The sequence below is a fragment of the Terrapene carolina genome, unplaced genomic scaffold (genome assembly GCF_002925995.2).
Source record: "Terrapene carolina triunguis isolate 2854851 unplaced genomic scaffold, T_m_triunguis-2.0 Scaffold96, whole genome shotgun sequence".
Lineage (NCBI taxonomy): Eukaryota > Metazoa > Chordata > Testudines > Emydidae > Terrapene > Terrapene triunguis.
In genome coordinates this window covers 63,465,394-63,480,881 of record NW_020664447.1, presented here as the reverse complement: position 1 = coordinate 63,480,881, position 15,488 = coordinate 63,465,394, and the positions used below count along the sequence as shown (strand labels likewise).

General features: G+C 45.2%; 1 protein-coding gene across 2 annotated transcripts in view; it reads right to left on the bottom strand.

The window, feature by feature from the left end:
• The window catches only part of NRXN3 (neurexin 3), a 1,356,989-nt gene that overhangs the window by 740,328 nt on the left and 601,173 nt on the right, over nt 1-15,488 (bottom strand). For both annotated transcript variants that reach the window (XM_026651477.1, XM_029911473.1), the window contains exon 14: nt 13,728-13,847. In XM_026651477.1, coding sequence (XP_026507262.1) covers nt 13,728-13,847 — 120 coding nt within the window. The remainder of the gene's footprint in view (nt 1-13,727; nt 13,848-15,488) is intronic.

Sequence of the window (15,488 nt, the reverse complement as noted above, 5' to 3'; positions counted from 1 at the left end):
AGGTGATTTCGGAAAACCTCTTTGTGGGATTAATTTGGAGAGGAGAAAAAGGCAGCCGGAGAGAAATAGATTCTAACTTCATTTCAGTCTGCTCCTTTCAACTATTCACCAAGGACCTGGGAAGTCAAACGATGCACTGTGGACAACCTGCAGGACCACAGCACCATCTAGTGGGAGTGAGGAGACCAAGCACTTCAGCACTTGAGACACCTGCTGCTTGGCTTTTCAGCAGCCCCCTCTTCTAACAAATCTCTGTTGAATTTGTGCTTTATTAAAAATAATGTTCATTGCAGATCTATAAAGAACGAATGAACAAACAACTCCCTATTTTTATCTCCCAAATTCATCACCGTTAACATAAACACTGGGGGCCTCTACATAAATAGAGACGCGTGGGCAGAGAACCATCTGCAATGAATGTTACTTGCCATCAGTCCTATTGTAGCTGTGAGCACCCTCTTGTTGCAGGCTTTAACCTACTGTAGTTATGATGAGCACTATCACCAGGCCTCAAAAGCATAACCCTGTCAAACTTTGAGCAGTCCTCCAAATTGAATCAGCCCCGGGAATTTTCATCTTCCTCATCCAAAAAGAAAAAGGGCCCTTTCGAGTTAGAAGGGAGAGCTGGAGAGAAACCCCAGAGGTACATTGTCGCCCTCCACAGTATTGGCTATCAGCACTACAGGCGTCCCTGGATGAAGTGTTACTGAGTGGCAGACATCGCCTGGTTCACTCCCTCCCCCTCAAACTACCTGGGCAGAAATGTGAACTTCCTGCCACTAGCAGAGGTAGTTTTGAATGACTAGCTTGGTGTTCTCTCAGGCACTGGTCTTTGGGTTGAAATTTACCCCACTGTAGGAGATGTGATGCACCAGGTAAAACTCCTGCTAAGGGCTTAAGCATAGGCCCTTGTGCTGGTGTAGGGTGACCAGACAGCAAATGTGAAAAATGGGGACAGGAGGTGGGGGGTAATAGGAGCCTATATAAGAAAAAGACCCAAAAATCGGGACTGTCCCTATAAAATCAGGACATCTGGTCACCCTATGCTGGTGTTATACATGGAAAAGAATTTGGCCCTTTCTGCTGCATCCCAAACACTCTGTAAGAATCCAACAAACTTTCTCTACCCACAGACAGGTTCTACAGCCATCTAAGTTCTGGCATGAAGATCTGAGATGGCTTTTATTTCAGCCTGAGCCCAAGAAATAGGCTTCAAGGCTAGGGCCTCAACATGTTCCTTGGTGCTATGTCCATTCTACTTTAAACGAACTGAGCAATGGGTCTTCCAAAGCACTTTCCTGCAGAGGCTACTTCAGAGCCTGGTGGATGCCCCTGTTAGGGCATTTCCTCAGATACATCTGAACTTCCTTGCACTTTATAAGAGTTTATATGAGAGGCATTTCTAATGAGCAGGCACAGGGCCATCCTTAGGATTTATGGGGCGTTATGCAGTATTATTAAACTGGTGCCCGCGGACCCCCAGAAGAACCCCCCCCCCATTGCTGACACACACTGAGCTTCATACACAGCAGACACTGTGGCAGCCTGGGCTCGCAGCCTGGTAGGGGAGAGGGGAAGCAGGAAAGGATACCGAGCCGCCCGGCCCACCTCACGGCAGCAGAGAATCACAGCTCCTCGCAGAGACCCCTGTACCCTCTACCTCATGCAGAATGAGCCGCACCAGCGCATTCGGCTCTGTGAATACGGCCCCTGCCTAAGGGGACTGCAGGACGCGCTTGGTGTGTGGGAGCTGACCTGCTCTTACCTGCTGTCCCGGTGGTGCCCCAAAGTTTTGGGTGCCCTACGCAGCCGCGTATGCTGCGTATGCCTAAGGACGGCCCTGAGCAGGCATGAGCTGAACGACACAAACCTTCAACCTCACACACCACCACATTATGCTGGTCTGAATGTACTGGTGCAGGTTTTGATGTTGACAGCACACAGAGTGAACCTACTCTTGCAAAGGGCAGGAGAAAAGAGAGAGAGATACTGCTGATTTGCATACATTATATGTAACTCACTATCCCCAGTACAAACTCCTACCATGAGCTGGGGCTAAACAATGGGAAGCATGGGGAGATCTGCCTCACGTCACCTCTCATCGTGAAGGCCCTTGTAACCCCACAGAATGTGAAGTATTGTTAGGGAATACACCAAGCAACAGACTATCTAGCTGTGGGATGGAGTGTGTTGAATACACAGCAAAGTAGTTTGTATTTGAAAAACAGAAGTGCTCTTTAAGCATACAGTACTATTATTAGCATTAGCCTTCATGCATTGACTAGGTGTTTGTGTAGATTTTCTGGACTGAAAAATTACAGGATTGGAAATATAACTCACAACAACAGTGCGTGGTCCTTATCCCTCATCCACCATGAAATAGCTGGACTGCCTACAGAGGTTTATGGAGCTGACACTGCCTGTCAAACACTAGCTCTCAGAACTTTAGCTCAAAAGCAGTGTAAATTCATGGCTTTAGATTCAGAGGTCCTGGGTTCAATCCCCAGATAACCCACCAGAGCATCGTTACCAAAACCAAGCAGAGAAAATAATCTGTTGATTTCAGCATGGGAGCTCTCAAGGCTCCATTGAGCACTCTCCCTGGTTTAGATTCCTAAACTCACTCCTGAACCACAAATACTCATCAGGGCTGACAATCTGCATTCCTAGGTGGAAGAAATCTGACTATTGAAGCCTCAGATATTTAAAAAAACAAAAGCACAGTGATAGATCCCTCTGCAGCATTGAGTGGTCTTCCCCTCCCCTGTGGGAAAATCAGTGGCAGATGAACTATTAAAAGACACAGATGCTTCTTCGGGACCTACAAACTGCATGACTGATGGCCTGTAATATCTACCATCCATCTTCATCATTTGCCTGAGATCAGCAGGGCAGAGATGTAGCAGGCAGAAGGTCATTTACTGCAATTTGGGGGTGGGGGGGAAGCTATGACAGATAGTTATGGGAAGCCAGCAAACTTGACACCAGCTTTGCAGTGGCCAAGCTATGCAATTAAGTTTCAAAGCAGAGGCAGGAGAGGAGGAGAACTCTGACCATGTTTCTTTTAAGACAACAGGCCAGACAGTGTTTCTTTAACAGAAAGAAACAGTTTGTGTTTGGCAGGTGTATTATTAACACTCGAGTCAAATAAAGTTATTCTAGTTCTGGGGTTTGGCTACAAGACCTAGGAGAGCTCCTCAACTAAACGAAATCAGCAATTATTCCCATGCTGGAAACGGTTGTTGCTAAGAAGGCCCGGTACAAACTCACCCTCACTTAGTTACCCTTTGCTCTCTCATGGAAGGAGCTATTCACTGCCTCAGGTCTCAGTTTTGCACCCCCGAAGCTCCAATACTGGAGTGCGCCTAATCCCATATAGTTATGGGACAGCACTGCAGGTACACACTTGTCAAAGTACTACATACGTCTTGTGACCTGCAATATTATGCAGCTCATCTTAATGCAGAGCATTAGAGGGGCTCACAAGGATTCAGACCTAAAAGCTGACAGGTGATCTGTAATGAACCTATGGCTCAGTAAGGTACAGGGTCGGCTCCTTCACATACCCACGAACAAAGCTGCGTTTCTATTAACAGTTCTCTGCTGCAGACAGCTATTGTCACTCATTTCATTATTGCCTTATTGCTGATGAGCTGAAAGGACAAAGAAGAGATCTCTCTCTTCTGTGTTTGGTCCATGAGGGAAGTTCTCCATGCTGTAGAGAATCTTTACATGGGTTACTGGAAGTCCCACTCTCCAGTCCCAATTTTTCTCAAGACACAGCTTCTCTAAGCAGTGAGCCTCCAGACAATCAAATCCATCTAAAAGCCCTCCCCCCCACCACAGCCCACTTCACAGGTACCCACACAGCCAACCTCAATCTGCCCCTTGGGGATCATTAGTATGATAACTGTAATTAAGATTGTGTGTCTAATCCCCAGTGTTCCACAGCTGAGCCTATTATACCAGCTCCTGGGTAACAAGCCTGTAATGTTACAGATATGTCTCCATGTACAGCTAAGCTCCACTGGAGATCAATAGGCAGCCATCTTCCAATGACAGGCAATAATTAGCGCATTAGGCAGCTTGGATAATGAACAAGTATCTCCTCCAGGACCTTTCATTTCCCTCTGCCTTAGGTTTTTCCTGTCAAGAACTTTCATCATAAAAAAGGGGAGAAAAACACAGACTGGATCTCGCTCTCTCTCTCTCTCTCTCTCTCTCACACACACACACACACACAGACCTGGACTTACTTACGGGCTCAAGATCTATCCCAAAAAGGACAAAATTCTAGCACAGACTGTCTGTGCATGCTGGCATTCTTATGGCTTCTGGGCACAATGTTGGACCCTGCAAATACTTCATGGTATAGATTGTCCAAATTAGGACTGTGATTTTAAAGGCGATCTTTAGTCTAGTGTACAGACACTTCACTTCCTAAAAATCTGATAAAAGTCTCAATCAGATTCAGGGAGATTTTCATCTCAGTGATTCTGGTATAAATCCCAAGTAACTCTACTGAAATCAGTGGCATTACTCTGTGTTTATACTGGTGCAATTATGAACAGAATCTGGCCCATAAAAGCTAGAGATGGAACAGACCTATTTAGATCCACATCTATCCATCCCCACTGTTAGGAGTGTTAGTGATGATAATGTAGTATTCAGGCCTGTATATTTGCCTGAGAGAGAATTTTGGGTCTTGTTTGCCCATTTGACTTTTGATATTTTTATATTCTTACTAACATGTGTGAACAAAGAACAAAGACACTGTGTGTTACATCTGCCCACAAGCAGATGGGGTGATAAGAGATAGAGCTAAAGTGTTGCTGGGTAGAGTGGGAGTTTAATATACGAGCGCACACTTGAAGGACAGTTCTGCCTCAACTTTTCTCCCGAGATAAGGTCAAGCAACCAGTCGGGAGGGGCAAGGAGGAGGGGGAGGAGGGAGAGAAGGTATAAGAAACACTAAAAGCCAAAGAAATGTCTAGCCCTGACTGAAACACAACCTCACTCCTTACCCCTCCCATGGGATACAAAAGAGGTGGTACTGAAGCCCCCAGACCCAGGAACCTCCAAAACAGAACATCACCATAAATTGTAAGGGATGGGACCAAGGGCTGTGCACTACAGGTATAATTATGCCTGCTAAGGAAGGGGAAACTGGGACAGTGAGAAAAAAGGCTCTACAGGCATGTAGAGCTATGGACGTGCTTGCCTGATTAACCCCAATAAACACTGCATTGACTGCACTTCGGACTTTTGGTCTACTGCTTTCTGTCTGCGTGACAAGAACCAGGGGAAGGGTGAAGGGAAAGCCTTTAACACCCACCTGCTAGTTCAGGGTTGCTCTTTACAGGCTATTTTCCAGTCTTGTTCAGCTGCTGGAGTAAGAGCAGGATGCAGATGATTAACTTTGCGTATCTTTCCATCCCCTCCCCCTCTCCAAAGTCCAGATTGTTCAGTTCCAGTCCATGTGATGTCCCAGCATGCTTTATACTGGTGGCATCATAGCTAACAGAAAACCTGCTAAAGCGTTGAGCCAAACAATTTTAGGTTGGCATCTGCACAAAGTGACTTCCAAAGGATTCAACTCAGCACAGCATAACTTAAGAGAACGGTCTGGTCTTTACCTAAGGGTCCATCAACATCCATTTGCCCTAAATTTCCAAGATTACCACCACACCAGTCTATTGAGAAGAGATTCAGATAAAGGCTCTCAGAGAGGAGGATGTTGGTGAGTGTGGAGAATATTATGGTGTTTCCCTCGAGTTTTAAACCTGCTATTGCTGATTCTGTATCCCAGAACCAGTAAGCTGGACAAACGCAAGTCATTAAAAGGCAAAAAAGCAGGTGGGTTTAAAGTCTAAAGTAAATCCATTGAAAGCTCCTTTTAAACTTTCATATATCGAAGGCTGTAAAGGCCTTCAGCATTGTATTGTATTCTACAGCTAATGGAGTTTCTGTTTGCAGATCACCTTCAATAGATGTGGGCAGTTTGGGGGGCACAGCACACCAATTTTGTGGCAACATCAACTTGTGGGAATGCCTGGTCATAGCAGCACCTCTCAGAACACATAGATAGGCCACCAGTGAAATCTACCATCTCTGAGTCCAGCCTTTATGCTTCATAGTGGGGATGAAACGTCTATGATCAAACTATCCACAATGAAAGCCACAAGATGTCGACAATGACCCGCAGAAAATGTCACATGGCAAAATAGTGCCTATGACGGCTGCCAAGCTATGGAGAGGCTTGTCAAGACTGGTTTATAAGAGTGGCATACACACAGAACAAAGTCAGGAAGAGAGAAAAGTAACTTCTAGTGCATCTTGTTCAAAGGTTGCTACTGAAGCTGCTGTTACTGCCACCTGTATAAACCCTCTTCCTTTCCATCCCATCAAACTCTGTGGCATCACTGGACCATAGCTTATGTGGTGACAGCAGCCAGGTGTGCACAGATACCAGTGACTGATTGCAGCTCTTCTATCAAACGCTCCCTGTGCCAAGCTGCTGATGCAGTAGTAATTAGATTACCCACTCGAGTGCTAAAGAGCTAGCTGCATTTGGGGGAGCAGGAAAGAGTAAGTTTGCCAGGCTCTCTGTTGGAAAGAAGGAAATGGTTTTCAGTCTGAGCACCTGAGGGAGAAGTGCAAAGGTGCGGGAGAGAACATTCCAGGGACAGCTGCCCCCAAACTCCCTCCTTAACACAAATCTCACCCAAAACATTTAGGTCCAAATTCACCACAGTATTAACATGGCTAACCCTCAGGGATGACTCCAGATGGGTGCATGGTAAGTACGCCAACTGGACTCGCTTTCAAACAAGCTCTTGACCTGCATCCCAGAGAGACACTTTACAGGTGCGATTTCAGGGTGAACTTGCTCTCCTGCTTACCGAAAGGCAACAAAACCTTCTTAACCACTTGAGTGCTGGAACAAATACACGTTATTTATGATATAGCAGAGAGGCGAACGGAGCTTTACAAAGCATGAAAGGCAGATACCTGTCCTGAAGATAGTACAGTTCCAGACACAACACAGCAAGTGATGGCAAACAGTTAAACGAGGGAGGAAGAACAAAGGTCATGACCAGTAATGATCATGTGATTTATATTGCATGCTGAGTACACAGCCACATTTATATCTTCTTCCGCCTGCCTCTTCTTATTTTGGAAGGATGAGGTCAGTAAGGCACAGGGGCAGAGAACAGTATCAGAAGGCCAATCGACAGCAAAGAGGAATTGGAAGGAGGAGAGTGAGGATGCTTGATTGACTGGATCAGGCAGGCAGTTCTGGTTATAGCAGATGACGTAAAAAGGCACTGAGGAGAGAGGGGACGAAAGAGATGAAGGAAGGAGCAAGGTGAGAGGAGTGGAGGAGAATGTAGGATGCCTGCTCTGCTCTAATAAGGCCTGATTCATGTGAGTTGAATCAGAGGTGGCTTTTGCTTCATGTAGGGTGGACTTCGCTACAGGGTATTATCTGCACGCTGGGGCGGGGGAGAGGGTGTTTTCTTTTATTTAAACAGCTAATCAGTTTAGCCATACACGACTAATGAAGCACGTGCAGATTTATTTCCAACATACCAGCAGCCTCTCAGTGCATACTGCTCTCAGTATCAATAAGTAATAAGCTGGCCAAATTACAGATGAATGGGTGATAACTAAACATGGGCAACAAAAGGGCTTCTGCAAAAAAATCAAGGTGAACCAATGGAGACGAAGTTACACCGAGGTTACGAAGCCTGGTCACCAGGTAGTTGGCCCACTGGCAACAACAATCACTGAGAAGGGGGGAAAGTGCTCACCTCTGAGTCACAGCTATTTTTTGTGGTCGGATTAAAACCTATGGCTGCTCAGTGGCATAGATGAAATGAGCTTGGAGGGAAAAGGATCTTAGTCCCGTTCTCTGAGGCAGGTGAGCACTTCATAAAAAGCCCTCATCATTACTGCTTTAACTGTCCTCCTTGCTGGGAGTCTCAGCAGAGAATCCAGGGACTGAATGTCACATGGAGGCTAAATCTCCATTTCATTACTGAAGGTCAGGGTTGTACCACATTCTTTAGGCAGGATGAGTCAAGTTTGTCCTGTCACTGCTCATTGTCCACCTACTCTACAGGCCTTCGGACTCTGGAGTTGTCAATCTAGCACCTATCAACAGTGCTAAATTCACTCAATGTAAAAAACACAAAGAGCAAAGTGCAGAGGAAGAAGGCAGGGCCACAATGTTCACAGATGGCCTGTTCCTACTTCCCTGTTATTAGGCCCATCACATTCTGACCTTTATTCAAAAGTTTTGTTCTGAGATTTATTCAGAAACTGCTAATTTTGGCGCTGACATTTTTAACTGAGCTGAAGGAAAAGAGAGCTCCACTAACATGAACCAGCCCCCCGTCAAATACAGAGCTGGAGTTCAGGAGGGCTTGATCATGACAAAGCCATTACTATATGAATGAGTCACATGCATGGAGGAAGTAACCCTGCCTCCCTCTCTCCTCTCCCCCACCCCACACACACTAATGGGATTCACCAGATCAAAGAAGCAGTGCATGGGTTATAAATCACATGGAAAGGGTCCTGTCAAGGCTATATCCCCACTTTGAACTTTAGGGTACAAGTGTGGGGGCCTGCATGAGGACTTCTAAGCTTAACTACCAGCTTAGTTCTGGTCCGCTGCCACCATTCCCTTCCCTGGGAAGCTTTTAGAAACCTTTCATCAATTCCCTGGTGAATACAGATCCAAACCCCTTGGATCTTAAAACAATGAGAAATTGACCCTTCCCCCCTCCTTCCTTTCACCAACTCCTGGTGAATACAGATCCAACTCCCTTGGATCTAAAAACAAGGAAAAATCAATCAGGTTCTTAAAAAGAAGGCTTTTAATTAAAGAAAAAGGTAAAAATCATCTCTGTAAAATCAGTATGGAAAATAACTTTACAGGGTAATCAAACTTAAAGAGCTCAGAGGACCCGCCTCTAGCCCAGGTTCAAAGTATAGCAAACAAAGATAAATACTCTAGTAAAAGGTACATTTACAAGTTGAGAAAACAAAGTAAAACTAAGACGCCTTGCCTGGCTTTTTACTTACAAGTTTGAAATATGAGAGACTTGTTTAGAAAGATGGGGAGAACCTGGATTGATGTCTGGTCCCTCTCAGTCCCAAGAGCGAACAACCCCTTAAACAAAGAGCACAAACAAAAGCCTTTTCCCCCCCCCAAGATTTGAAAGTATCTTGTCCCCTTATTGGTCCTTTGGGTCAGGTATCAGCCAGGTTACCCGAGCTTCTTAACCCTTTACAGGTAAAAGGATTTTGGAGTCTCTGGCCAGGAGGGATTTTATAGTACTGTACACAGGAGAGCTGTTACCCTTCCCTTTATAGTTATGACAGGTCCTTTGATGAAAAATGCTGCCAGTTACTGTGAAAAGAACAACAGTCCCATATTACCACTTCCCCAGGCAACAGAACGAGCACGTCTCACCTACTAGCACCAATGTTCGAGTAAGAAGATCGCTCTGTTTGTAGCAATGCACACTTTGGAAGTGTGAGAGAAGATATACAAAGGATGGGCAAACATGGACTGCTTCTTTTTCCTGCAGACTGAATGGAAAACTTGTTTTAACAGCTTGGATCAATATTACAACCTATAATTTTAAAAATAAATAAATAAAACCAGAAATCTGCTCGATAGCCAACAGACAGACTTAACAACGACTCCACCAGACAGCTGTTTGGAAAGGTGCTTTACACTCTCCTGTTTGCTCTAGCCACGCCGCTATCGATCTGTTACAGACAATGAGCCTCTATTAATACACACCTGAATCAGCCTGGTGACTCCTCCTGAAAACATTTGCCATCTACATGAGACACAGAGTAACTAGCAGCTCTCTGTGAGATGTAGTTTCATCCCGCCCCGCTGCATTCCCTTTAGCTGGATCTGTGAAGCCTAGCTTTATATGACTTCACTATAGAGGACAATCTGATGGTCTGACTACAGGGATATGGGGCACATTATAGTTCCATGACCAAGATTACAGACAACAATTTTTGCAGATGGTACGTCTCAAGTTACTGGGAGCCTGGAATGAATACCTTAAAGGTCCAGTGTTAAAGTAAAGACCTAGGCTATGTCTACACTATAAACTTACACTGGCATAACTTATTCAGGGGTGTGAATAAACCACTCCCTAGTGACATAAATTGCACCAACCTAAGCACTGGTGTGGACAGCACTGCCGATGGAAGAGCTTCTCCTGCGGACATAGCTACTGCCTCTGGTGGAGGTAGTTTTGTTCTGCCGACAGGAGAGCTCTCCCCTGTCACCACAGAGCGTTGTATGTTTAGACAAGTCCTTTGTGTCTTTACTGAACAAATCTAGCTAGGCTGGGAGGCTCCATAGATCTGACTTATTCGATTGCACTGACATCGTGTCCTAATTTGGAAATTCAGTATCTTAGCAGCACACGAAAAAGTCTTGCATTTGGATGCTCAATGTGACAGGTAGGCATGTCAATGCCTGATTAATATCCATAAGTGCAAAGTGTAGCATCCTAATGCTGGATTCCTCCACCTTATCAAGCTGCCCACATTTGAAAGTTGGGTTGCAGGTCAAAAAGACTGGACCAATTGACCAGAATTGCTCCATCATTAACGAGTAGCAGTCCCAGGTGGGAGCAGAATTGAACCCACATTTCCAGAACTTTAGACATTTCTTTGACTCTCCCACACACACTCACTGTTTGCAGTTTTAGTACAGATCAGTATCCAGGCAGAAACCAGGAAACCAGTAGCACTAGATCATGACTGATTACACATTTTTACAGCCCATATTCTAAAATTATTCATTGTTTTCTAACCAGCTTGTACACTATATAATGTATCTTTTTTTTTCCATTTACATCCAAACTGGGAAGTGCAATAGCAGCAGAGAGTCCATTCCAGAAAGGTACAGAAAGTCCTAGTTGTGGGATTGAATTAGATTAATTGCTCCAAGTGAGGATTACTATGTCACCAAGCCTTCTTGAGCACCGGTCAACACAGAAGACTCCTTCAGTCTGCAAGGTTTATGCTAGCAAGTTACAATTCACACCTACTGATTACTGGGGACTAGATAAAGCAGCTACTGAGAGATTCATTTAAATGGACTAGCTGTGCCATTTATCCATCCCACAGTATTACTGAAATGTGCTGCACTGAATCTATCCCAGTGCAGTCATCCCAACGAGTAGATGTGTGCTGTTTATCGAAATGGAATGAGAAAGCAGTTCATCTGGGCCAAATTTTGCTTTCATATACAGTGGCATAAATCTGTAGTAACTCCACTGATTAGTCTTCAATATAAAATGGGTACTGCAGCCATGCACTTACACCAGTGCAAGAGTAGAAATTGACCCTAATGTATTTATTTGATGAGCATCTACCAAAATAACAGAGACAGACTGTTTAAAAAAACTTCTTGAGCCAACAGTTCCTAACACATTCCTAAATGGCAACTAAGGCTACAGCTTGTGTAGAGGAAGGTTTCAGAGTGGGCTATTTTCTCCTGCCAGCCACCCCACTAAATCCAATTCACTTGACACATAATTCACTCTCATAATACAATACTAGCACTTCTGTTTGAATCAGACAAGGTGTAATAAGAAACATGTTGAACAGACATGGAAGAAGAGCCAACTGCAGCAACCCTTGCTTTGTAGCAGAAGTGAGGTGACCAGTGACAGGAAAAGGCATCTCAAGCCTCAATGCTTGGCAGAGATTTTTAACACAACAAGATGGCACACGTACCTTGTGCAGATCCCAGCTGGACTCTTGCTGCCTTGGAGCAGTCAGTGTGACTTACCTTTCCAGCTCTTTTTCAGACACACATCCTCCCGCGAGCATTTCCGATTCACTGGCAAGGGCACATACAAGCATCCGCTGGCATTTGGAAGCTGGTCACCGCATCTGAGTCACCATCACTCAGATCAAACTACTCTCTGACTGCCCTGCATGGCTTTCCAGCTGCCAGCTTCAAAGTGGCAAGGCATGCCCAATTACAGACTCAGGAACCTGGCTTGTTGACACTTCAGAGCCTGCCTGAATTCATTAGCAACAGTGTAACAAGGGCACGGCAACACTCTGGAGCCCGGAAGCCCATTAGGAACAAGGAAGAACACAATGTCAATAATCCCTTTAGAGCTCTCCAAGGCACTCACTTAAATGCTGCTTAATAGATTCCAACCTAGGGTTTCCTCTACGCTACTAGCCTTATAACATGATTTGCTTAGCAAGCTGAAACTGAACGACAGAGCAGTGCTCAGAAGTGGGGGACTAGCGACCAGATGTGACAAACAGGGAGCTACACTGGTCATTTTATGAAAGAGTGGAAGAGAACTACGGGGAGAGAGGTCAGCATGGCAAGGAGATAGTGATGGTGTCTGCTATGCAGCCCGAGAGCAGAGCTTACCTGCCCATTGGCCCAGACAATGCTGTGAATCTCTTTTCAAACAGAACACTGGTAGACACCCTGGGCCAAAATGTGCTCTCATTGATTTGTGGAAGGCCAAGCTTCACAGGCCATGAGAGGAATGGGAATGTGGGGGGGGTACTTTTGAGGATCCCCTCTTTGGGGAGAATTTCAGTCCCAGAGGTTTGGTCGGACAGTTCCAGTGGGCAAGGGTAGAAATGTTACTAGTACCTGGTGTTACTAGTACCTAGTACTTAATCAGCCAGACCTTTGAAACTCTAATAAAAACATATTGTAAATGTTGATATTTAAATCATCATGATTCAGTACTGGTCCAAAGTTCTCGAGCGCACAATGCTGTACTAGCTGCAGTATTCACTCAAAATGAATGAGCACTACAGTAAATACAGCACAATACTGTACGTATTGTAGTACTGGCCCACAATGCCGTACTTACTCCTGTGTTCTGGACCACTGCAGTAAAACACTGTATTTCGTAAAATAAAGGAAATTGGACGTGATGATCCTGAACCCAGCTGCTTCCTTTAGATGTCAGCAAAGGCTGTTGAAGGAGGGGAAATTATCTACACACAGTTCACAATTTTTTCAACTTCATTATTAATCAGAGGCCTTAGGGCAGATCTGATGAGGGGAGAACACTCAATGTCTTGGAGCTCAACATTTGGAGGAATACAGTTACATTGCTCTTCCACATTTAATCTCCCATCCCAATTTTAACCAAAGCACTTCAGTAATCGGAGCCCAAATCTCCATATTTACAGAAAGCCAGCACTTCAAGAATCCTTGTTATTCTCAGAGTGGAGTGATGTTCAGCGGTTTCATTTGGGGGGTACGACTTTATCATAGGGATTCAGAGGAAAACAAACCCAAAACAAGACTCTGACCACAAAACTATATGAACCAAAATGTGCCAAGTTTTGTACAAGTCTAATTATTACCCAGCATGTGTAATTATGCCTGGTTTCTGTAAACCCAGACATTCTGTGGTCATTGTCATTAGATCCCTTTGTAAAAATGAAAACAGGAAGTGCACATTCAGCGAGGATTACATTAAAACTAGATCAAAGAGAAAATAGTCTACTGGATATTGCTTCAAGGAATCTGGCCTTTTAAGTTTCTTTCTATGAAGCAGATGATTTGGCTTTGCTATTGGGAAAGCTGTGTTCTGGAAGTACCCACCCTAATTGTTTTCTATGCCCCCGCAACACACACCTCCCAACTCCCTACTAAGTCCCAGACAGGAAAAGCTGGCACTCACGGTCATTGCACTGGCTCCCAGAGTATGAAGTCATGGAACAGTCACAGGTAAAACCTTCCCATTGCTGATTACAGATGCCCTGATTTGCACAGGAATCTTCTTGGCAGGTGGTGCTCGGTCCTGGAAATGGGACAAGAAGGAAAGCGTGAGACAAAGCGAGGAGGAATGGTTAATTGGTAGCTCTGCTTCATTATCCTCATCATGCAGTAGAGAAAAAAGTAACCCAAACACTTTTTCCATTCTTGGACATGCAACAGAAATTCAGGGTAAACAGAACACACAGAGAACTGCACGCTCAGCAACAAACAGCAACCGGTGACACACCGCAGAAAGGAGTAGTGAACAACAACAACACATTCCCTCTTACGCAGGCTCAGCGGAAATGCTTAGTCTGGCTAGTGTTCAGCCAATGAGGCGGAGAGCCATCATGTTTATCCTGGTCTTTTCTCTATCTGACTCATTGGCAGTGACACTTCATTTGAAGCAAGGGTAGCCCATTGGGCAGGTTGGTCTGAAGGCTGCCCTTCCTCTTTGTTACAAAGATGCAGGCTTTAAGGAGCACTAGGCCAGCAGCCAATGCTTCAGCTTGGTCCAAGCGACCTGGCCATTTAGATCAAGATGAAACTTTGCAACCTGGAACCTGCACTCTCACCAGGCTGCTCCTTTGTATTAAAGGTGAGAGTTACTGCACTCTGTCCCATTTTACATAGGGCCATCAGGGCACCTGCCATTAAGACCTTCACATGGGCAGAAAATGGGCAACTCTGGTTGAATGGTTTAACTCTTCAGTATGAAGAGTTTTCAGCTCTCCCTTTTGGACTGCATTTGCCAACCAAACATGCTTTCATTGCTGGGCTGTTCTGGGGGATAGTCTAATATTGAAATCCTGCTCAGAGATACTCTGCTAGTTTGACACATATAAGGTCAGCAAAGAATGGTTACCAGGTAAAAGGAGCTCAGCTCCTACTGGTCTAACCTCCTTCCCCACTCCCCCAAAATGGAAAAATGTGACCCCAGTGATTTGCCCTATGCCACACCCCAAATGAGTGGCCTAGGCAGGAATAGAACTTTGGAACCCTGAGTCTCAGTCCCTGCTCTAACCACAAGATCGTACTCCCTAGCATGAAAACAGAATGGATCAATTTGACTTTGAGTGATCTCTGAATCTCTGGGCTTTACGTGCTTGCCTCCCACCCCAGGAATCCCTCTCTCTCAGCCTCTCCTAATCACTTCACATCTCAGCTGTCACAGGCAGAGGGATCGTGTCTTGCTTCTTTTACAGCAGCTGTGCCCTCCCTGAATGGACTGGGTTCACTGGGCAAATTTAAAAGTCAAGCTTTCTGACTGAGTGCCTGGGACAAACCTGAGGCCTTTCTGGCTGCCCCTCTAGCAGGCGTCCCACTTTAGACTTGCCTGTTGGTGAAGTGCCAGCAGCTGCCTACTGTTCTGACAGAGCAATGTGAACAGCAGCAGGTCGGGAGTATAACTGGCTATTAGTGCAGCAGAAAAACGTTGAGCTTTTGTCACAATCCAAACTGCTCTGCAAAAAAGCCTCAGGAAAATATAAAGGCAGTTCGGTTGGGAACATCTACGTGTCTGACAAAGTGCCCAAGTGAATTCAGCTATGGAATGGGGGTAACAACAACAGGAAAACGGGGCACTCCAGGTTTGGAAGAAAGGGGTTTCTCTCTCTCTCTCTCTCACATGTAGCTAGGTGTGTGTGTGTGTGTGTGTGTGTGTGTGTGTGTGTGTGTGTGTGTG